The 24930-nt window shown below is 44.4% G+C and overlaps 1 protein-coding gene and 1 pseudogene across 2 annotated transcripts; both read right to left on the reverse strand.

Moving 5' to 3' along the window:
- Window positions 1-572: 572 nt before the first annotated feature.
- LOC123410639 (ribonucleoside-diphosphate reductase large subunit-like) lies at window positions 573-1707 on the reverse strand. The gene is made up of 4 exons (XM_045103583.1): window positions 1599-1707; window positions 1454-1549; window positions 935-1105; window positions 573-860 (listed from the first exon to the last, which is right to left on the reverse strand). Exons 1-4 carry the CDS (start codon window positions 1638-1640, stop codon window positions 726-728), a joined length of 444 nt encoding a protein of 147 aa, XP_044959518.1. The 5' UTR covers window positions 1641-1707; the 3' UTR covers window positions 573-725.
- A 10-nt stretch (window positions 1708-1717) lies between these two features.
- On the reverse strand, window positions 1718-6166 carry LOC123408521 (annotated as a pseudogene). Its single transcript, XR_006612760.1, has 10 exons — window positions 6086-6166; window positions 5819-5990; window positions 5435-5602; window positions 4958-5152; window positions 3384-3802; window positions 3214-3304; window positions 3020-3091; window positions 2745-2915; window positions 2577-2645; window positions 1718-2390 (listed from the first exon to the last, which is right to left on the reverse strand). The product of XR_006612760.1 is annotated as an uncharacterized LOC123408521 (transcript).
- Window positions 6167-24930: the final 18764 nt, after the last annotated feature.

Here is a 24930-nt window from a genome sequence, read left to right on the forward strand (position 1 = left end):
AATGGCGCACGAGGTAGTGCGCCATTAGTATAGCTCATGATGCGCCATTATTATCTGGTATACTAATGGCGCACCACTCATGATGCGCCATTAGTATCTGGTATACTAATGGCGCACCAGGCAATGCGCCCTTAGTATAGCCCATGGTGCTCCATTAGTATGCCTCCCAGGGCATATATACTAACGGCGCACCAGGCAGTGCGCCATTAGTATAGCCCATGGTGCTCCATTAGTATCTGCTTTGTGGCATATATATGTTTTGTTTCAAAACCACAAATTAAACAACACATAACATATATATCAAATATATAATACACAATATGTGCCCAATAGTTTTACTGATCCACAACACATAACATATATGCAAAGTTGCATAACAAATTTCATGATCCATATATCAAAATTCCATAGCATCCATACATCCAAAATTCCATAGCATCCATATATACATATAGTTCCATAGCATCCATACATACATAGCTCCATAGCAAATATAATACACAACGATACAACCCAAATCTAGGTTTGCGGAGAGAAAGATGGGCCCGTGCTCTGGACGGGAGTATGAAAAGTGGATGGTATCCCTCATGTTTTCTTGCTTAATTAATCTCGATGTCAAAAAACATCTTACATTTTGAGAGAGTTGATCAATTATATATCTTTGGGATGCAATCCTAACTAATCTATTTTTAAGAGAGCCGCCGTCATGCTGCCTTGTGTGCTGGTTAATGACCCCATGCCTTAAGTAGCCTTGAACCCATAACAATAAGACAGAGCATATAAGGTGTGCCAGTTTCTATCCGTGCCTTCAAAATGTCAAACCAGAGGGTCTGTGCTGGAATGACCTTTTTTGCTTTGCCCTCAAACCAGAAAGTGGATTACTGAAGCGTGTTCCTTTCTAACTCGTTGTATATGGGTAGAGTTTTGAATTTACTGCTTTCTCATATTTCTTGTACAATTCCTCAAACTTCTCACCCCAACAATCAGCCAACCCCGAAGCTTCAATAGGACAAAACAGGGACCAATCCTCATTATTTTGTACTCTTTGCATGAGTAGATCAGGAACCCAGAGAGCAAAGAAAAGATCCCTTGCACGGTTCTCCTCCTGTTAAATTGGCATTCATCAGAACACCTTCTAGAGATGGTATATGACAGAAACACACATCACAAACAAAGTGCATAGGTTTGGGTCACAATAAGCAGATAATTATTTAAAAGCCTCCATATTATGCAAAAAATGTACTACATAAATAGTATGTTAATATCAACTATTCTCTTGTATGGGCATAAATTGCAGCAAACTAAGACTTGCAGAGGCATCTGTAGGACAGGGTACTCTTTAAATGTATGAGGTAAATCTGAATGTCATAGAAAGCACAGAAGATTTGAATGGTTATGTACTTCAGTTGCAAAACAAAAATAGTAATTAGATAATGCTGGGCTAACATTTTACCTTGCCATGGTTCTTCCTCAGATCAAGGAACTCAAAAATATCAGCATGCCAGGGCTCCAGGTATACAGCAAAGGCACCTGATTTTTGAAACAATGAATGGATTTCAGAAGACAATGGGATTAGAATTTACAAGGGGGAGGAATGATTTTTGAAACAATGAATGGAACTCAAAAATAACCCCATGCATCACAGTTCCTAATCAAGCATAGTCCAAGAAACCTAGAAAGTATCATATTGGTAAAGATAACAGTACAGAAATCAATAGTAGTACCGATTGGAACGACAAAAATAGATTCTCATTTAACACAATATCAATAGGCAGAGAGAAGAATCAAGTTAACTGATGAACCTAAAATCCGTGGGATGCACGACAGAAAATCATAACATATTATCAAACGAAAGTAGAACAGACCAAATAATGGAACAGAAATCTACGCAAAGAACAATATATAAATAATTAATTATACCTATTTAAAGAAGCACTGAATTATACCAAGTTATAAATGTCCATGGTAGTATGACCTATTCTATGTATTATCAAAATTCTCACATGACACTTTCTTATAAGTTTTTGAACATTGTATACCATTGTATAGATCATATTTGTTGGAAGAACATCTTAAAGGAGACTGGATGAGTAACAAACATAGTGGTAAAGGGGCACGTGTAATTATAAATAGGTTACTTATACAATGATTATATAGCTCATTCCAAAGGCTTTTGTGAGGTGGGACATAACATAAATGAAGAAATCTAACTTTAATATGGACCCTTGATCAATAGAAACATAACTCCAATATGGAATCAGTCAGTCTAATATTTCTAGTCTCACACTGCAACTAACACTTTAGAAGGGGAGTATGCAAATCGCCTCTTCTTCCTTCATCACCTTCAGTGAATCAACAAGCGAAAGCGCCATGACGAGGTCCATGGTCAGCTCAACAAAATTCAAAATGTTCAACAAAAACAGAAAGGGCTCATCAAAGAAATTAGTAGCATGCTTATGTGATTTCGATGGATTTAGGCATAATGCCCCCGATCGATCGGACGGCTAATCTAGTTGATATTAGCATTTCCGGTGTTATCTTACTACTGTATATCCACCATATGTACATGTACATACCTTGATCTGCATCTGGAGTTCCTTGATGTAATCAACAGCCAGATCCAACATGTCACACGTGTTGGTTTGCTACGGGATGTCAAGTAAACCAGTTAGCTCAACACCACTCTGCTAGTTACGCACATGAAACAAATGGGAAAGTAAAACAGTCCAACAATCTCTTACTACCAGTGGATTAATTCCTGGCAGAGCCATGTTAGTGTATGGCTTTGGCGTTCCAACAGTTTGTTTAATTACCTTCTCCATGTTGGGGATGAGCTCTTGCAGATTCTGCACCCGCTTGCTGATCTCCGTCCTCCTCCACAGCTCAGCGATGCTTCTTCTATGTGATGAGCGATCCTAATGAACGGGGAAAAGTACTAATCATGCACTGCCCAACAATTTTACTACTAGCGGATTAATTCCTTACAGAGCCGTGCCCGTACGTACAGTTCGTTCAATACCTTTTTTACGTTGGGTACCAGCTTCTGTATCCGACTGTTGTTCTCTGCCATCCTCACCTGCTTGGCATGGTCCTTATGTGACGCACAAACAAATGTGAGAAGAACCAATCATATGCACCGTCCAACAATTTAAGATTAATTACTCGTGGAGCAATGCATGTAAGGATTTGGCATCCGAATGGTTCGTTAATTACCTTTGCAATGTTGGGGACGAGCTCCTGTTTCTTCTCACCGATATCCGTCCACCTCACCTGCTTGTCCGCGACATTTTTCCTATCCAAACACCTGATGACAGCCAGCATTTAGCTTCCAATAGAACTCAATGAGCAAATTTCCCGAACGAGAAGAAGATCATTGTCCATACAGGGGGATCTGGCGGGGGCGGATCTGGGCGGTGCGGCCGGAAATACGGGGGGACTGGCCGGGGATTGGGGCGGCCGCCGGAGGGCAGAAAGCTCGTACCTTTTCGCGAATTGGAGCCCGGGACCTCGCCGGCCAGCCAAGGGGAGGCGGGGGAGGAGGACGGCACCACGCTGCGCGGCGGCGGCGGGATGGGTAGGGTCGTGGGGAAGACCACGGGGGCAGCGTGGGAGGGGAGGGTGCCTGCGGCGTCGCCATGGCGGGCGGCGGTATCTCCTGCTTCTGCTGGCCGGCGGCGTGGCGCGAGGAACCCTAGCTGCGGCTGCGCGAGGAGGCTGCGGGGAGGGAGCAAGGGGTGGGAGATGGAGGAAAGGGGAAGCCAGAGGAGGGGCGGAGAGATGTTTTTTTGCAAAACTACTAATGGCGCACCCACCAGCTGTGCGCCATTAGTAACCTGGTTACTAATGGCGCACCAGCTGGTGGTGCGCCATTAGTAGTTTTGCAAAAAAAAAAATATATATATATATATAGTAGTGGCGCACTGGGTGAGTGGTGCGCCATTACTAGTTAAACTAGTAATGGCGCACTCTGCCCCGGTGCGCCATTAGTACTTTTGGGGAAAAATTGTTAGTAGTGGCGCACCGTGTGTGTGGTGCGCCATTAGTGTGATGGACACTAATGGCGCACCTACACATGGTGCGCCACTGCTATATAGTAGTGGCGCACCACTTGTCTCGTGCGCCATTACTGTCTATATTATCTATAGCCCTTTTCCTAGTAGTGTACACTTGAGTCACATTGCTTGCAAGGCTTGTATGTGATGTTGTATTACCGAGTGGGCCCCAAGATACCTCTCCGTCACACGGAGTGGCAAATCCCAGTCTTGATCCATGCCAACTCAACGGACACCTTCGGAGATATCTGTAGAGCACCTTTATAGTCACCCAGTAATGTTGTGACGTTTGATACACACAAGGTATTCCTCCGGTGTCAGTGAGTTACATGATCTCATAGTCATAGGAATGAATACTTGACACGCAGAAAACAATAGAAACAAAATGACATGATCACATGCTATGTTTATAATTTGGGTCTTGTCCATCACATGATTCTCCAAATGATGTGATCCCGTTATCAAGTGGCAACACTTGCCTATGGCCAGGAAACCTTGACCATCTTTGATCAACGAACTAGTCCACTAGAGGCTCACCAGGGACAGTGTGTTGTCTATGTATCCACACATGTATTTGAGTTTCCAATCAATAAAATTATAGCGTGGATAATAAACGATTATCATGAACAAAGAAATACAATAATAATTAATTTATTATTGCCTCTAGGGCATATTTCCAACAAGGTGTTGTCCTGATACTCCAAATTACAGAGGGAAGTTCTTCAACCCAACAACCCGAAGTTTGTTGTAAAGGAACCATAAGTCGGGGCTTGATTCGATGCAATATCTCCTGGTTAGCCCGCTCAGCGTGACCATTAGATTGTGGGTGAGCTACGGCAGACACATCAAGACGGATGTTCTCTCTCTGGAAAAACTCCTTCATTGCCCCTTAGACAGATTAATACCATTGTCGGTGATGATGCTATGAGGGTAACCAAAACGAAAGATCAGCTTCTTGAGGAATTTGACCGCCATTTCTGCTTCATAGTTACTGACTGGTTCCGCTTCAACCCACTTTGTAAATTTATCAACCACAACCATCAGATGTATCTTCTTGTCCGAAGATCTTTTAGAAGGACCAACCATGTCAAGCCCCCAAACTGCAAAAGGCCACGTAATGGGGATCATGCGCAACTCCTGAGCCGGTACGTGCGCCTGACGTCCGAACTTCTAACACCCATCACATCGACGCACTATATGTTCAGCATCGACATGAGCCGTCAACTAGTAAAAACCGTGATGAAAAGCCTTTGACACCAAAGATCGTGACCCGGCGTGATGTCCACAATCGCCCGCATTTATGTCATTGAGAATCTCTTTCCCTTATTCTAGCAAAACACAACGTTGGAAAAGCCCGCAAGTGCTTTGTTTGTGCAACTCGCCTTTGTGTATAACCATGGATTTGCATCGCCGCACGATCTGCCTGGTGAAAACTTCATTGGATGGCAACTCGCCTCGAGCCAGATAAGCCATGTAAGGTATCGTCCAATCAGGAATTGCTGTGAGGGCGACCACCAATTGCGACTCCGGGTCAGGAATTGCTATGTCTTCTTCAGAAAGCAATTTCACAGAGGGGTTATGTAAAACATCCAAGAACACATTAGGAGGGACAGGCTTACGCTGTGACCCAAGCCGAGAGAGGGCATCAGCCGCCTTGTTCTATCGACGATCAATATGATCAACCTGATACCCATGAAAATAACCCGCCATCTCGGTTACCGCTCGCTTGTAAGCCGCCATCAATGGATCCTTGGAATCCCAGGTACCTGACACCTGCTGAGCCACTAAATCTGAGTCGCCCAAACACCTGACTCGACTCAAATTCATCTCCTTAGCTATCCTGAGCCCATGGAGAAAAGCTTCATACTCCACTCCAGCGCCTGAACCTTCCAACTTGGAGATGTCAACACCACTCCAGCGCCTGAACCTTCCAACTGCCTAGAGCCGTCAAAATAAATTGTCCAATAGGTGTTATCTGGCTTGTCTTATGGAACTTGCAGCTCAGTCCAATCATTGATAAAGTCGACAAGTGCCTGAGACTTGATGGCAGCACGCGGTGCATATTTCACATGATGGGGACCAAGTTCTATCGCCCATTTAGCAATCTGCCCCATAGCCTCTCGATTTTGTATAATGTCCCTGATGGGTGCAGAACTGACCACAGTAATTGCGTGCTCCAAAAAACAGTGCTTCAACTTCCGGCTTGCCATAAAGATCCCAAAGACCAACTTCTGCCAATGTGGATACCGCTGCTTGGATAAGGTTAACACCTCGATAACGAAATACACTGGTCGTTGGACCGGGTATTCCTTGCCTTCTTCCTTGCGCTCAACAACCACTGCTACGCTCACCGCTTTGGAATTAGCGGCGATGTACAAGAGCATCGGCTCCTTGTCAGCTCGGGTGCGAGTATGGGCGGCTCAACAAGTTGTTTTTTGAGGGCATCAATCGCTTCATTGGCCGCATCACTCCAGATGAAGTGATCCGTCTTTTTGAGCAACTAATAGAGCGTGATGGCCTTCTCACCCAGGCGACTTATGAAATGACTAAGTGCTGCTATGTGCTACCTCAAAAAGATCCCCGGCAACGGGCCGAAAATACTTCTGATTGTTCTGTTCTGTATCCCTTGCAACAGCGCCAGGAAGTAGTTGTGTCGACGGCACTGGGAATCCTTCAGCTACGGCTACGCCTTAAGGGACTTCCTAGGCAAGTATGCAAAGGATTTCCCCCGTGGCCTTGGAGCCTTGCGTTGGTGTTCCCTCGAAGCGGAAAGGGTGATGTAGCACAGCGGTGGTAAGTATTTCCCTCAGTTTGAGAACCAAGGTATCAATCCGGCGGAAGAGTATCTCAAGATCCTGCACAAACACAAAAGCTTGCACCCAACGCTATGAAGGGGTTGTCAATCCCTTATAGATTGTTTGCCAAGTGAGAACTGAAAGCAACAAAGTAACAAAGCAAAGTAAAAGCGGAGATGTAAACGATGGATGTGAATAGACCCGGGGGCCGTAGTGTTTACTAGTGGCTTCTCTCATGAAAGCAAGTAGACGGTGGGTGAACAAATTACTCTCGAGCAATTGATAGAACTGTGTAGAGTCGTGATGATATCTATGCAATGATTATTTCTATAGGCATCACGTCCGAAACAAGTAGACCGATACTTTCTGCATCTACTACTATTACTCCACACGTCGACCGCTATCCAGCATGCATCTAGTGTATTAAGTTCATTAGAATAGAGTAACGCCTTAAGCAAGATGACATGATGTAGAGGGATAATCTCAAACCAATGATAAAAACCCCATCTTTTTACCCTTGATGGCAATTGCTTGATGTGTGCCTTGCTGCCCCTACTATCATTGGGAAAGGTCACCACATGGCAGAACCCAAAACCAAGCACTTCTCCCATTGCAAGAATCATAGATATAGTTGGGCAAACAAAACCCAAGACTCGGAGAGACTTACAAGGATATCAAATCATGCATATAAGAAATCAACAAAGACTCAAATATATATATCATAGATAATCTGATCACAAGTCCACAATTCATCGGATCTCGACAAACACACCGCCAAAGAAGATTACATCGGATAGATCTCCATGAAGATCCTGGAGAACTTAGTATTAAAGATCCAAGAGAGAGAAGAAGCCATCTTGCTACTAACTACGGACCCGTAGGTCTGAAGTGAACTACTCACGAGTCATTGGAGGGGCGATGATGATGATGAAGAAGCCCTCCACCTCCAAAGTTCCCTCTGGCATGGTGCCGGGAAGGGTCTCTAGATGATATCTCGTGGAAACGGAAGCTTGCAGCGGCAGAAAAGTATTTATGAGGCTTCCCTGATTTTTTGTGGAATATTTGGGAATATATAGGCGCCAGATCTAGGTCAGGGGGCGTCTAGGGTGACCACAAGCTTGCCCACCGCCACTCCCCCCTGGTGGCGTGGTGGGAGCTTGTGGGCTCCCTGGGGCCCACCTGGCTTGGCCCAAAGGCTCCCTGGTCTTCTTTCGTTCGGGAAAAAATCATTTCAGGGTTTTTATTTCGTTTGGACTCCGTTCCAAAATCAGATCTGAAAAGAGTGAAAAACACGGAAAAAACAGGAACTGGCACTTGGCACTGAATTAATAAGTTAGTCCCAAAAAGATATAAAAAGGTACATAAAACATACAAAGAAGACAAGATAACACCGTGAAACCATCAAAAATTATAGATACGTTTGAGACGTATCAAGCATCCCCAAGCTTAACTCCTGCTCGTCCTCAAGTAGGGAAGTGATAAGAATGAATTTTTGATGCTTTCATGCTACCTAGCATAGGTGTCCTTTGTAATTCCTCTTATGTGACGTGAATGTTCAGATCCATTAGATTCAAAACAATAGTTTTCTATTGACGTAGAAACAATAATAATTCAAGCAAACTAGCAAGGTAATCACGAACTTTCAAAATAACAAGGCCAAAAGAAAGTTATCCCTACAAAAGCATATAGTCTGGCTATGCTCTATCATCATTACACAACGAATTTAAATCATGCACAACCCCGGTATTGGCCAAGTAATTGTTTCACACCTTTACTTTCTCAAACATTTTCAACTCTCACGCAATACATGAGCGTGAGCCATGGTTATAGCACTGTAGATGGTGTGGAATGTGGTGGAGGTTGCAAGACAAAAAGGAGAAGATAGTCACATTAACTAGGCATATCAATGAGCTGTGGAGATGCTCATCAATAGATATCAATGTGAATGAGTAGGGATTGTCATACAAATGATGCACTAGAGCTACAAGTATGTGAAAGCTCTTAAAGGAAACTAGTGAGTGTGCATCCAACTTGCTTGCTCACGAAGACCTAAGGCAATTTTGAGGAAGCCTATCATTGGAAGATACAAGCCAAGTTATATAATGATAATTTCCCACTAGCTATATGGTGGTGACAAAACAAGAGACTCTCAATCATGAAGATGATGGTGCTCAATATGCACAAGTGTGGAAAAAGTGGTAGCATTCTCCCTTCTCTCTTTTTCTCTCATTTTTTTTATTTTGGTGGGCTCTTTGGCCTCTTTTTTTATGAGCTTCTTTGGCCTCTTTTATTTCCTCACATGGGACAATGCTCCAATAATTATGATCATCACACTTTCAACTCAAAACTTAGAGCAATTATGACTCTATATGGAATGCCTTCGGTAGTGTACCGTGGCAATGATCTAGCATGGCATAGACATCAATGGAAACATCATGCTAGCTATCTTACGATCATGCAAAGGCAATGTAGATGTGGTGGCACATATCATGGTGGTAGTTGCATGGAAATATATCTCGGAATGACTTTGCAAAAGCCATAGTTGGTAGGTATGGTGGCTGTTTTGAGGGAGGCTAATGGTGGGTTTTGTGTACCGGCGAAAGTTGCACGGCACTAAGAAGATAGTGATGGTGGAAGGTGAAAGTGCATCTAAACCATGGACTCAAAATTAGTCATGAAGAACTCATATACTTGTTGCAAAAGTTTTATTAGTAATCGAAACAAAGCATTCAACGCATACTCCTAGGGGAAGGGTTGGTAGGTATAAACCATCGCGCGATCCCGACCGCCACGCAAAGGATGACAATCAATATACTAATCATGCTCAGATTTCATCACATAGAGGTTCACCATACGTGCATGCTATGGGAATCACTAACTTCAACACAAGTATTTCTGGACCCACAACACCTTACTAGCATGACTTCAATATTACCATAACCACAACTCAAAACTTATTGAGATGAATCAAACTTCTCTAACTATTCAATGCACATGAAGGTGGAAGTTTTCGTATCCCTTTGGATAACTACCCCTTTTGAGACTACTTTCAAAGAATAGATCAACTACCAAGCCACGCACCGCTGTGCTCTAAAAGATATAATTGAAGCACATAGAGCAAAAGTATCTATCTCAAAAGATATAAGTGAAGCACATGTGAGCTGAATTGTCTACCAAAAGATATAAGTGAAGCTCGACAAAATCGCGGTGTGTGCATTTCTCTCTCTCTAGGTGTGCAACAAGGATGATTGTGACACAACAAAAATAAAAGACTCCTACGATACAAGACGCTCCAAGCAAAAACACATAACATGTGGTGAATAAAAATATAGCCCCAAGTAACGTTAGCGATGGATTGAAGACGAGAGAGGGGATGCCTTCCCGGGGCATCCCCAAGCTTAGGCTTTTACGGCATCCTTGAATCTCTTGGGTTGCCTTGGGCATCCCCTAGCTTGAGCTCTTGCCACTCTTTATCTTTTTGTCCATAAGAACTTTACCCAAAACATGAAAACTTCACAACACGAAACTTAAACAGAAACTCGTGATAACATTAGTACAAGAAAGCAAACCACCACTTCCTTAGGTACTGTAGCAAACTCAAATTCTACTTGTGCTGTTGTTGGGTTACTGTACTTTAAATCTTCCATGGCTAATACCCCCCGATACTATCCATAATTTCATCAAAATAAGCAACCAACACAACAAAAAACAGAATCTGTCAACAGCAGACCAGTCTGTATAAATCTGTATGTTTCGTATACGTATGGCACTTAAAAAATTCTAAAAACTTACGGAAGTCTGAATAATTTGCGTATCAATCAGCAGAAAAAATAATCAACTCAAAACCACTTACAGAAAAAAAATGAAAATTCTTTTCGTGAGCAGAAAGTTTCTGTCTTTCCCGGCATGACCAAACGATCATCCTTAAGACTAATCATAACGGTTTTGCTTGACACAAATGCAAAAAGAAACACAAAAAACACAATCATAACAGAATTATGAAAGTGTGGAAAACAAAAAACAGAAATAAAAAGGATAGATTCGTTGGGTTGCCTCCCAACAAGCGCTTTTGTTTAACACCCTTATCTAGGCAATCAATGATGCTCTCACAAAAGACAAGAATTGAAGCACAACGAGAGCATCCTAAAGCATGTGAAAATCACATCTAAGTCTAACATACTTCCTATGCATAGGCATTTTATAGGAAAACAAATTTTCAAGACAACCAATAGCTACCATATGCAAGCAAGAAGAAAGAGACAAGAGCAATCTCAACATCACGAGAGGTGATTTGGTAACATGAAAGTTTATACCCAAATATTTTCCTCTCTTATAGCAATTACATATGGGATCATATTCAAATTCAACAATATAGCTATCCCATAGGATATTCTTTTCATGATCCACATGCATGCAAAGTTGAGGCTCTTCAAAAATAGTGGGATTATCATCAAATAAAGTCATGACTTCTCCAATCCCACTTTCAGTATTGTTGCAAATATCATATTCATCATGAGGTTTGAACAAAATTTCAAGATCATAAGAAAGATCATCACCCCAATCATGATTATTGCAACAAGTAGTGCACAAAGCAAAACTAGCATCCCCAAGCTTAGGGTTTTGCATATTTTTAGCATGATTGTCACTAATAGAATTTATAGTGAAACCATTGAAATCATGCTTTTCATCCAAGGAGCCCTCATGAATCACTTGATGAATTTCTTCCTCACAATTTTCAGATTCACGCATCTTACGCAAAACTCCAAAGAAATAGTCAATTGCCCTCAACTCAATAGCAATTTGTTCCACATGAGTGGGCCTCTTAAAGAGACTAGCAAGTGGATGAGGATCCATATCACTAGATTTTCAGCAAGCCAAGATGCAAGCATATTGAGGGCACATGGCACACAAGAGAACATAAAGCAAGCGAGAGAAAAGGGCGAAGGCGAATGAAAATGGCAAATGTGAAATGGGGGAGAGGAAAACGAGAGGCAACTGGCAACAAAAGTAAATACAAGAGAAGAGTTTGTGAGACCTACTTGGATAGATTTTGATTTCTCCTCCCCGGCAACGGTGCCAGAAATAGGCACGTTGTCGGGAGAATATTCTTGACGATCCTCCTCCCCAGCAACGGCGCCAAAAATACTTCTGCTACCTCAAAAAGATCCCCGGCAACGGGCCAGAAATACTTCTGATTGTTCTGCTGTGTATCCCTCGCAACGGCGCCAGGAAGTAGTTGTGTTGACGGCACCAGGAATCCTTCAGCTACGGCTACGCCTTAAGGGACTTCCTAGGCAAGTATGCAAAGGATTTCCCCCATGGCCTTGGAGCCTTGTGTTGGTGTTCCCTCGAAGCGGAAAGGGTGATGTAGCACAGCGGTGGTAAGTATTTCCCTCAGTTTGAGAACCAAGGTATCAATCCGGCGGAAGAGTATCTCAAGATCCTGCACAAACACAAAAGCTTGCACCCAACGCTATGAAGGGGTTGTCAATCCCTTATAGATTGATTTCCAAGTGAGAACTGAAAGCAAAAAAGTGACAAAGCAAAGTAAAAGCGGAGATGTAAATGATGGATGTGAATAGACCCGGGGGCCGTAGTGTTTACTAGTGGCTTCTCTCATGAAAGCAAGTAGACGGTGGGTGAACAAATTACTGTCGAGCAATTGATAGAACTGTGTAGAGTCGTGACGATATATATGCAATGATTATTTCTATACGCATCACGTCCGAAACAAGTAGACAAGATACTTTCTGCATCTACTACTATTACTCCACACGTCGACCGCTATCCAACATGCATCTAGTGTATTAAGTTCATAAGAACAGAGAAACGCCTTAAGCAAGATGACATGATGTAGATGGATAATCTCAAACCAATGATAAAACCCCCATCTTTTTACCCTTGATGGCAACTGCTTGATGTGTGCCTTGCTGCCCCTACTGTCACTGGGAAAGGTCACCACATGGCAGAACCCAAAACCAAGCACTTCTCCCATTGCAAGATCTAGTTGGCCAAACAAAACCCAAGACTCGGAGAGACTTACAAGGATATCAAATCATGCATATAAGAAATCAGCAAAGACTCAAATATATATCATAGATAATCTGATCACAAGTCCACAATTCATCGGATCTCGACAAACACACCGCCAAAGAAGATTACATTGGATAGATCTCCATGAAATCATGGAGAACTTTGTATTGAAGAACCAAGAGAGAGAAGAAGCCATCTAGCTACTAACTACGGACCCATAGGTCTGAAGTGAACTACTCACGAGTCATTGGAGGGGCGATGATGATGATGAAGAAGCCCTCCACCTCCAAAGTCCCCTCTGGCAGGGTGCCGGGAAGGGTCTCCAGATGAGATCTCACGGAAACAGAAGCTTGCGGCGGCGGAAAAGTATTTTCAAGGCTCCCCTGATTTTTTGCGGAATATTTGGGAATATATAGGCGCAAGATCTAGGTCAGGGGCGGCCAGGGTGGCCACAAGCTTGCCCACTGCCGCCTCCCCCCTGGTGGCATGGTGGGAGCTTGTGGGCTCCCTGGGGCCCACCTGGCTTGGCCCAAAGGCTCCCTAGTCTTCTTTCGTTCGGGAAAAAATAATTTCGGGTTTTTTATTCGGTTTGGACTCCGTTCCAAAATCAGATCTGAAAAGAGTCAAAAACACGGAAAAAACAGGAACTGGCACTTGGCACTGAATTAATAAGTTAGTCCCAAAAAGATATAAAAAGGTACATAAAACATACAAAGAAGGCAAGATAACATCGTGAAACCATCAAAAATTATAGATACGTTTGAGACGTATCACTATGTGACCCGCCATACGCTGGACTTGATTAACATCGGCCGGCTTCCCCAGTGAGGTAATTGCCTTAATCTTGTCCGGGTTAGCCTCTATGCCATGCTCGGATACTAAAAAACCAAGAAACTTGCCGACAGGAACCCCAAATGCGCACTTTGTTGGATTAAGCTTCATCTGATAGACCCGGAGGTTGAGATTACCTAGAAGCGTCTCCTTCTTCTGCGATTTTACCACACTGTCATCAACATAAGCATGGACGTTACGTCCAATATGACAATGCAGACAGGTTTGGATGCAACACTGATAAGTCACCCCTGCACTCTTGAATTGAGACATAGCAAAAGGCACCAAAGGGAGTGATGAAAGCCGTCTTCTCTTGATCCTCCTTGACCATTTTGATCTGATGGTACCCTGAATACGCATCGAGAAAGCATAGCTGTTAGCAACCCACCGTAGAATCGATGATTTGATCAATACGGGGCAGCACAAAGGGATCCTTGGGACAAGCTTTGTTAAGGTCCGTATAATCGATGCACATACGAAACATGCCGTTCTTCTTGAGAACCAGCACCGGGTTAGCCAACCATTCAAGATGAAACACTTCGACAATGAAACCAGCAGCTATGAGCCGGGTGACTTCCTCTCCAATCGCCGTGCGCCTCTCCTCGTTAAAATGACGAAGGTATTGGCAAACCGGCTTCATCTTGGGATCTACATTGAGATGGTGCTCAGCGAATTCTCTCGGTACACCAGGCATGTCATAAGGTTTCCATGCAAAGATGTCCCGATTCTCATGGATGAATTTGATGGGCACGTTTTCCTATTGGGGATCCAAGCCGGTCCCAATGGTGAAATGCTTCGAAGAGTCGCCAGGGACAAAATCCACCTGCTTGGTGTCATTCGCCATTTTAAACTTAAGGGGCGGTTTAGAGTCGACCGTAGATCTCTTCAATGGGCTCATATCAGGTGGATCCACATTGGCTTGGTGGAACTTCAGTTCTTCGACAGCACACGCCGACTCAGCGTACGCGGCATCTCTCTCTTCACATTCCTAGGCTATCTCCCGGCTTCCATTGATTGTGATGGTACCACCAAGACCCGACATTTTAAGCTTGAGATACACATAGTAAGGTCGGGCCATGAAACGGGCTTAAGCCGGCCGTCCAAACAAAGCGTGATAAGGGCTCTTGATCTTGATGACTTCAAACGTCAAAGACTCGCTTCTGTAATTGGACTCATCACCGAAGGCCACATTCAACTTAATCCACCCAAGAGGGTATGCTGACTTACCCGAGACAATGTTATGGAAGACCATGGTCGAGGGCATCAAATTCTCTTCCTTAAAGTTCATTCGTCGGAAGGTGTCGTAGTATAAAATATTGATGCTGCTACCTCCATTCATAAGGACCTTAGAATGTGTATACCCTCCAACCTGAGGTGCCACCACTAATTCCAACTCGCCAAAGTTATCAATCTGGGGCGGATGATCGGCCCTGCTCCACGTCACAGGCTGCTCAGACAAATTTAAGTATCGGGGAACCGCCGGCTCGGTCATACTGATAGTCCTCTGCCTCACCTTCTTGTCTCTCTTGCAAGAGCTCATGGTAAAAACATGGTACTGTCCACCATTCAGCTACTTGGGGTTGCTCTGGAACCCGCCCTGGTTGCTTGGCTGCTGGAATTCTCGCCGGTCGTTATACTGCTGATTGCCTTGGGCAGACGTCTGTCCAACATTATTATGTGAGCCGCCTCGCCCTTGAGGCCCCGGGTTAGAAAAATCACCGAACAAAGAGCCACGTGACCCGCCAGGGCCAAATTGATCCTGCTGGGCGTCTTCTACTCCTCTTTGATGTCCCTGAGACGCCTGAAGGCGAAACTCCTGCATCACAAAACAATTTTCCCAAGAGTGAGTAGACAGGGCACCTGGAGTAGTGTGCTTGGGGAAAGCCCCCTTGAGCATCTCCTCATAATTGCGTGGCTTCTTCCCAGTAAAGCCTCAGTCTTGAAAACCACCCTGGTGTGTTTTTCGTCGTTGATTTCGTGGACCGACGTTGGTACTCGCAACAAAATTGGAGACGCCATCCTGTTGCCTCCTCTTCCCATGACCTTAGTGGTTATTATTACGCCCAGAGTGTTGATGATGGACCTTACCTCCTTCTCCTCTTTTAGCTTCACTGACCTTCTCATCATCAGAGCCGGCGTCCTTCGTTTCGTCTGACTCAGCATACCTGGTGATGGTGTCCATCAATTCGCCCATGTCCTGCACCTTTCGCTTGAGGCGGCCTAGCTTCAATACCAGGGGTTCAAAATGATAGTTTTTCTCCAAAATCAACACGACCTAAGCCGCCGAGATATTGTCCGAGGAGTCGATGATTTCCGCGACCCACCGGGTCCAATGATGAGCGGATTCATCCGCACGCTGAACACAGTGCTGGAGATCCATAATAGTCATCGGACGCTTGCAAGTGCCGCGAAAGTTCTTGACAAAACGCTCCTTGAGTTCTGCCCAGGTGTTGATAGAATTTGGTGGTAGGTTCTTTAACCACGTACGATCCGACCCTTCCAACATCATAGTTACGTACTTGGCGCATACCGCATCACTGACATCGTGCATGTCCATGGCCAGCTCATAACTTTCCACCAACGCCCCCGGCTCGAGATCAGGAGTGTAATTGGGCACCTTATGGGGACCTTTGAAGTCCTTGGGCATGCGTTCATTGCGCAAAGCATGAGATAGGCAAGGGACTCCAACGTTCCTACCTTGTCCACCATGTCCCGAGGCTAGTTGAACATAACCCGGAACTCCTTGACCCGCCAGAGCCGCTCCTGCTTCTGCCTCGGCCTGCCGGGCGGCTCGCGCAGCGTTGACAAGCCTCTGAGCGTTGGGAATTGGTGACTTTGGTAGATTGGTCTGAGGTTGATGTTGAGGGGCATCGCTAGAAATCGCCGGAGGGTCATCTGGGCGGCTCTTCGTGCGGCTCTCCTATGATGCGGAGTGCAGACGATCGTGGTTCTATGAGAATTGAGCCTGCTGGACTACCGCGGTCTTCAACATCTCTATTGTGTTTCGGGCCTCCACCTCCAAGCACTATTTCCACGGATGGGGAGAGACTCCAGATGGCGGTTGCAGCCAGCACGTTATCCATCGGATTGGAGAAGTGACCCTGAGGTGTTTGGGAGTGCTGACTCGCGTGCGGGTTCAATGGGGGTTGCGTCGGTTGTTGAATGACCTCTCCACGTGGATCACCTTGGCCTGGCAGGTTGTGACCTGCTCCAGGCATTCGCGGGGTGTTGAACAGACGAGTTGGATTAAGTTTGGGCGGGACGCGACTCTGGCGCCTCCTCTCATAGATAGCTTCTGACGCAACTCTCTAGCGCTCGAGCTGCCACGCCTCCAACTTCAGATGCTCTTCCTCTTCATTGATCCGGGCCTTCTCCGCGTCGATCTGGCGTTGTATATGGGCCATCTCTTTTCAAAGTTTAGTCAATTTGGCATTATCCTCCGCCTGGTTGTCAGCCTTCACGACCACCGCCATGAGTTTTGACATCTCTGCCATCAGATCTGAGATGGCCTGAGCTAGGGTCTTGCGTGGCCCACAGGCTTCGTTGGCGTCTGTCGTGTTTGGCTGGTCTTGAGCCACCGTGGCTCCTGCCATATAGATGGAAATTTGGCGGGGGCATCCCTACGATTCTTCGGAGATCGCCGCCTCACGAAAACCACCTAGCCTCCTTTCATGGAGAGCACATATTGAATCGGTGTCTCCCATTGACGACTCGCCATTGGAGTTGACGGGGGTGTCACCGCCAGCTTCTGGCTCTTCTGTGAGGGTGGCTCCTTGCGTGAAGCCAACAAATACGCGAGTCGTCCAAGCCGACACATGGTGGGTTGGGCGAACCGAGCCGGCTCGACAGGTCGGCGCAGGCGTTCGGATCGAGAATCATTGTTCCAATCTTGCCGATGAAGACATGGATCTTGCTGAAGGGTACCCGGTACCCGAATTCGATTGATCCGGCCTCGGGACCCCAGCTTGAATTGTCGATGTAGTACTTTCGGCGGCGGCTCTTCGTCATAAGGCCGAACGCATAACTCCCAAACCCTGGAAGGTCTCCCTTTGAGAACTCAACTCCACCGTGCGCATGCGCCATGGTGGGCGCCAACTGTCGTTGTTTTGTCACGAGAGATGTCCTCGTGAAAGGACTTAGTGATGGAGCCATCACAACTATGTGGCGACTCGAAGGGGTTGATGGGGAAACGGGAGACGAGTTTACCCAGGTTTGGCTCCTCAGATTGAGGTAAAAGCCTACGTCCTACTTTGTGTATATTGCTATGGGAATCGATTACAATGGTGCGGATTCGCCTGACCTAGGTCTCGGTTGATGTTAACTTAACCCTATCATCCCTAGAGTCTCGCCTGTATATACAGGTCGAAGCTCTAGGTTTACAAGAGTCCAACTCTCATTACAATTCATAAGCCAGTCTATGTCTAACTCGCCTTGTTTCCTACGCAAGGAAACTTCTATTGTATCTTTCCCCACATGGACCGCAAGTTGCCTTAGCTGAGTCTTGGGCCACCCGTCTCGTCTGGCACCTTCCGCTTCTTAATAACGTTCCGTATTATCCATAGGGGAAGAGTCGCCATTATCCTGACCCGGCCCCATAGGGCGGGTCTTATAACGGGATAATATCCCCAACACATTGTGATCTATATATTCATACATGTATTACGGTTTCCGGTTAATACAATTATAGCATGAATAATAGATAATTATCATGAACTAGGAAATATAATAATAACCATTTTAGCATTGCCTCTAGGGCATATTTACAATAGTCTCCCACTTGCACTAGAGTCAATAATCTAGTTACACTTTGATGAATCGAACACCCATAGAGTTCTGATGCTGATCATCTTTCGCTCGTGGAAGAGGTTTAGTTAACGGATCCGCGACATTCAGATCCGTATGTACTTTACAAATATCTATATCTCCATCCTGGATGTATCCACAAATGGTGTTGAAGCGGCGCTTGATGTGCTTGGTCTTCTTGTGAAACCTGGTCTCCTTTGCAATAACAATTGCTCCAGTGTTGTCATAGAACAAAGTCATCGGGCCCGACGCACTTGGAATCACTCCTAGGTCGGTGATGAACTCCTTCATCGAGACTCCTTCCTGTGCTGCTTCCGAAGCAGCTATGTACTCCGCTTCACATATAGATGCTGCCGTGACCCTTTGCTTGCAACTGCATCAGCTAACTGCCCCATTATTCAAAATATACACGTATCCGACTTGTGACTTGGAGTAATCCAGATCTGTGTCGAAGCTAGCATCGGTGTAACCTTTTACGACGAGCTCTTCGGCACCTTCATAAACGAGAAACATATTTGTAGTCCTTTTCACGTACTTAAGGATGTTCTTGACTGCTGTCCAATGATCCACTCCTGGATCACTTTCGTACCTCCCTACCAAATTTATGGCAAGGTTCACATCAGGTCTGGTACACAGGATGGCATACATGATAGAGCCTATGGCGAAAGCATAGAGGACGGTACTAATCTTTTCTCTATCTTCTGTCGTGGTCGGGCGTTGAGTTATACTCAACCTCACACCTTGTAATACAGTCAAGAACCCCTTCTTTGCCTTATCCATATTGAACTTGTTCAATATCTTGTCAAGGTATGTGCTTTGTGAAAGACCTATGAGGCGTCTCGATCTATCTCTATAGATCTTGATGCCTAATATGTAAGCAACTCTTCGAAGGTCCTTCATTGAAAAATCCTTATTAAAATAGGCCTTGATGCTTTCCAATAGTTCTATATCATTTCCCATCAACAATATGTCATCCACATATAATATGAGAAATGCTACAGAGCTCCCACTCACTTTCTTGTAAATACATGCTTCTCCATAAGTCTGTACAAACTCAAACGCTTTGATCACCTCATCAAAGCGAATGTTCCAACTCCGAGCTTGCACTAGCCCATAGATGGAGCGCTAGAGCTTGCATACCTTGTTAGCATTGCTAGGATTGACACCTTGGCCTGGCCAAAGGGTGGCCCAGGACACCAAGTGGGGTGGTGACCACCACCCTTGAGTGCAGAAATGGTGCTCTGCACTTTGTCTCCTCCCTCTAGTCCATTTCTAGCTGGTCCAAGATGTCTCAGTATGTCTCAGAGCCTTCTTTTTACTGTTCAAACCATTCCCCATCATCAGCAAGCTTCCAAGCTTCCTCAGGAATGCGTGGCATCCATGCACCAGGAAGCTCCATGAGCTCCTGAGCTCTCTCTTCTCTTCCCCCCTCACCATATCGCCTCCCCTGGTCCTCCTCTGCCTGTGCGAGGTAGAGGAAGAACATGGCGGGTAGGCCTCACCCGTTAGTGGCAGCCAGGTCGGGCCAGCGCCGTAAGTGGAGGCGCACCTCCCTCTTGCCGCCTTCCCGCTTGGAAGGCGTATTTCTTGAAGTGCGCCAGCAGCGTTTCAGCGCCCGCGCAGTCGGGCCGGCCCAGTGACTGTTCTGCGCCTTGGGCGCATGATAGCCCCGAAGGCTGAGCTCCTTTTCTCATTTTCCTAGTTTGATTAACTTCAAAAATCCATTAGAAATCATTCTAACTCCAAATTTCTTGATTCAAACTCGTGCAGGTTCCTAAAATTCAGGGCTATCCAAATATGTGCCTTGCACATTTTTCAAGAGCAACTTCTTGTGGTGTATTTAAAAAAAATACAATCTAGATATATTCAGCCTCACTTTGTGAAAATCCTATAGGGTTCAAATCAACTCCAAATGGTGTGGTTCCAATTTCCAGAGCCTTCTAATATCATGCCCTATTTTTAGAGCCTTGGTTAACATTTTTATCATGCTTTATTCTGTTGCATTAAATAAATAGCTTCCTATTTCTATTTATTCCATATTAGAAAATTCCTAGAATATTCATTTCAACCCCAAATCCAATGAAACAACTTCCTAAATAATTCTAAAGGTGTTCTGTGTTAAATGAGTGCCTCCACCCATTTTTACCATAATAGTTTCTGTGAGTTTCATAAAGAATCCCCTTGTCCTTTCCTCCATTCAGAAATCCCTGGTGATCCAAAACCTCCTATGGCAAGCTTCAGGTATTTTTCTTAAGACCAGAGAGGTCCATGAAAAATATTACTTCTATTTATGTAGCACTTTTATTTCTGCCTGCTGTGTGGCTTACCATGGTTGTTTCCGACGATAGTTGACGGGTAGACGGAGTACCCGGAGTTGGAACGGAAGACCTCGAAGACCCCGAGGGCTTATGTGAGCAAAGGCAAGCAGCCCTTTGACCATGATTGAGCATATGTTGTATTGCATGTAAAGATAGCAAATATTTCCGTTGCATATGATCATAAATGCCGGTAAATCATTGATGTGATGTTACCGATGGCTCCTCCGGAGCACATGCATAGAGCTTGATCCTACCACCTATGAGGGTCATGATAGTATCATGTTGACAAGTAAAGTTACAATAGTATTAGTATTAGCATGAGCATGATGATGACATAAATCAAAGGTTTATGAAAACCCCATCAGGTGCCACTAATGCCCGAGGATGATGATGAGTTAGGTGGCCATTTTGGGAGAAGTGGTGCACCAGGTATTTTGAGTGAGTATGGTTCCGGAAATAGGATTAGATTTATGATGTGTCGACCGTCCCAACCTTACCTGTACGACCACGTTACCCCTTGATGGGACGGGGCTTTGTTGATTACTCTGGTCGGTGCTAGCAAAGAGCCACATTACTAGTGGCGGGAGTGATATGTGGTCACTCTCGTGATGGGGTCATGCCAGGTAGGGCGACTATGCCATTTTTATGTGTTCCAGGCACACCGTTGGTCCCCGCATGGTTGATACTGTCTAGAGTTGGTGCTCGTAAGACGTACAACATGTGGGCTGGGTACCAATTGAGTGGACCTCTTTGTCTAGTATCGTCAGGGGAAAGGCATTGATCGGGTACTTACCTCGGGCATGTTTTATACCGCGAGTCGTGGATGACACGGAAGTTTTTCGGATCTCGTGGGTCTAGCATACTACCTGTGCAGAGTGTAAAACTATTTGAACTGCCCTTGCCCATTCGTCTCGGCATGACACGTGGAACCCACGACTGAAGTGGTGGAGTTCGTGGTTATCCGATCGTGAGAAGTGGGTCCAGTTACTGTGTAACATTATAAAAATGATTTTTGAATCTTTGAGGATTTCTTACAAAGTCCTCAGCTGACAAGGACGCAGTGAGGATTTTGAACAAGTGTCAAGTAGAACGCATATGAAGAAATGAATAGACTGGGTTGAGCTTAGGATGGAGGAGAGTCGGGTCCGATCACATTCACTTAGATGAAATATCAAATTGAAGACTGAGCTATAAGTGAATGTTGTTGAGGACTTTGAAATCTAAGTCTATGCAAATGAAAATCATCAAACGTTTTGAAGATTTGAAAAACTTGAGTATTTTGTGACAAAGTGTCAGATTGATGAATTTCAACTTTGAAGAAAAGCATCTTGAAGAATTTCAAAGTTGGGTGGTGGCAAGACCCACCATATAAGAATGATGATTTCAGGTGCCGCGTACAATTGTCGTAGAGTGATATTCTTCATTGATTGAAGAAAATCGATTCTTCGTGTGTTGCACATCTAAGGCATCAATTTTGCATAAGTGTTAGGATGTGTGGATGTTTTCACAAAACATTTGAAGACTCTAGGATATTTATCTCACACCTCAACTTGCAAAACCTTTTCTCATACAAGGGCTTAGTGAAAATATTTGCTAGTTGATCGTCAGTCTTCACATGGTCAATGATGGTATTGCCCTTGAGGACATTGTCCCGAAGAAAATGATGATGAATCTGGATGTGCTTAGTCTTCGAGTGTTGTACTAGGTTGTAGGCTATTTTTGATTGCACTCTCATTGTCACAGTAGAGGGGCACATTCTTCATGTTGATGTTGTAGTCTCTGAGGGTTTGCTTCATCCATAGTAGTTGAGCACAGCAGGATCCAACAGCAATGTACTCAGCTTCGGCAGTGGAGAGAGAGACACAGTTCTTCTTCATTGAGGACCAACAAACTAACGATGTTCCGAGGAAATGGCATGTCCCTGATGTTGACTTGCGATCCACACGGTCACCAGCATAATCAGAATCAGAATATCCAACGAGATGAAGATTTGAGCCGTTGGGGTACCATAATCCTAGTGTTGGTGTGTGAGCTAAGTATCGAAGAATATGCTTCATAGCCTTATGGTGTGATTCCTTCGGTTTTGCTTGAAAACGATCACACATCCAAACACTACGCATTATATCTGGCCTAGTTGCACATAGATACAATAAATAGCCAATCATCGAGGGATATACCTGCTAATCAAAATCTTTACCATTTCCAAAAGTACAGAGGTGGCCGTTGGTAGGCATAGGAATCTTGGCACCTTTGCATTCATGCATTTTGAATTTCCTCGGAACATCCTTGAGGTATTTTTCCTGTGATATGAAGATGTCATTGCATTGTTGACGAGGTTTAAGACCTAAGAAGAATTTTAGCTCCCCCATCATAGACATCTGATATTCTTCACCATCATATAAGCAAATTCATCACTGTAACTTTTGTCAGTACAACCATAGATAATATCATCGACATATATTTGGCACACAAATAGTTCATTTTCATAGAATTTCATGAAAAGAGTTGGATCGAGTGAATCAGGTTTGAAGCCTTTCTTCATGAGGAATTCCTTAAATGTGTCGTACGACGCCCGAGGGGCTTGCTTGAGGCCATAGAGTGCCTTTTTGAGTCTGAAGACTTTGTCTGGATACTTCGGATCCTCGAAACCTGGGGGTTGAGCAACATATACTTCTTCCTTAAGCTTACCATTGAGGAATGCACTTTTCACATCCATTTGATATAGAGTAATATTATGATGTTAGCATAAGCAAGTAGTATTCGAATAGCTCGAAGTCTAGCAACAGGTGCAAAAGTTTTATCGAAATCAATTCCTTCAACCTGTGTGTAGCCTTGGGCTACAAGCCGTGCCTTATTCCTCACCACTTGACCATCCTCATCTTGCTTGTTTCGGAAAATCCACTTCGTGTCGATGATATTGTGCTTGCGAGGATCTGGTCATTTGAGGATTTCCCACACATCATTTAGCTTGAATTGAAGAAGTTCATCTTGCATGGCTTGAATCCACTCAGGTTCCATAAAAGCTTCAGCAACTTTTGATGGTTCTGTGATAGACACAAAAGAGAAATGCCCACAAAAGTTAACCAAATGTGAAGCTTTTGAGCGAGTGAGATGACCTAGCGCATTGATGTCATCGAGGATTTTGTCAAGTTCCACTTCATTTGCAATCCTTGGATGAACTGGTTGAGGATTTTGTTTGGGCTGAGGAATTTGATCTGGAGCAATTTCCTCAAGTACACCTTCTTGAATTTCATCAGTGCTGGGGAAGATTTCTTAATTTCTTTAGTAGTTTGAACTTGATAGCTTCCTCATGAGATAATTTGTCTGGCACAGGAGGCAATTGCTCTCTTTGTGAGCCATTAGTTTCATCGAACCGCACATCTACAGTTTTAACAACCTTGTTGTGATAGGTGTTGAAGACTATGTAGGTGTGCGAGTCCTTTCCGTAACCAAGCATAAAACTCTCATGTGCTTTAGGTGCAAATTTTGAGCTATGGTGAGGATCTCTAATCCAGCATCTTGCACCAAAGACTTTGAAATAACTTACATTGGGTTTCTTGTCAGTGAGCAGTTCATATGAGGTTTTCTTGAGGAATTTGTGAAGATATACCCTGTTGATGATGTGGCATGCAGTATTGATTGCTTCAGGCCAGAAACGACGAGGAGTCTGGTATTCTTCAAGCTTTGTCCGTGCCATTTCAACCAGAGTCCTCTTCTTGCGTTCGACAACGCCATTTTGTTGAGGAGTATAAGGAGCAGATAATTCATGAGTAATTCCAAGTTCATCAAGATAATCATCAAGACCAGTGTTTTTGAATTTTGTCCCATTGTCACTCCTGATGTGTTTGATCTTGACGCCGAAGTTCGTTGAGGCCCTTGAGGAAAATTGTTTGAAGACTTCCTGCACCTTAGTTTTATACAAAATGATATGTACCCAAGTATATCGTGAATAGTCATCAACGATGACAAATCCATATAAGGATGCTGCATTGGTTAGAGTAGCATAATGAGTAGGTCCAAATAGATCCATGTGAAGCAATTCAAATGGATGAGTAGTAGTCATGATAGTCTTCGAGGGGCGTTTGGATCTGGTCATTT

Source organism: Hordeum vulgare, chromosome 7H, assembly GCF_904849725.1.
Source record: "Hordeum vulgare subsp. vulgare chromosome 7H, MorexV3_pseudomolecules_assembly, whole genome shotgun sequence".
NCBI classification, from domain to species: domain Eukaryota; kingdom Viridiplantae; phylum Streptophyta; class Magnoliopsida; order Poales; family Poaceae; genus Hordeum; species Hordeum vulgare.

What these genes read in the sequence shown, in the direction of transcription:
- LOC123410639 (XM_045103583.1), bottom strand. Translation starts at nt 1,640, where the DNA reads ATGCATGGGGTTATTTTTGAGTTCCATTCATTGTTTCAAAAA. An exon ending in TGAGGAAGAACCATGGCAAG is followed by an intron (nt 1,106 to 1,453) that starts GTAAAATGTTAG and finishes CCAATTTAACAG; the next exon opens with GAGGAGAACCGTGCAAGGGA. An exon ending in ACAAGAAATATGAGAAAGCA is followed by an intron (nt 861 to 934) that starts GTAAATTCAAAA and finishes TTCTGGTTTGAG; the next exon opens with GGCAAAGCAAAAAAGGTCAT.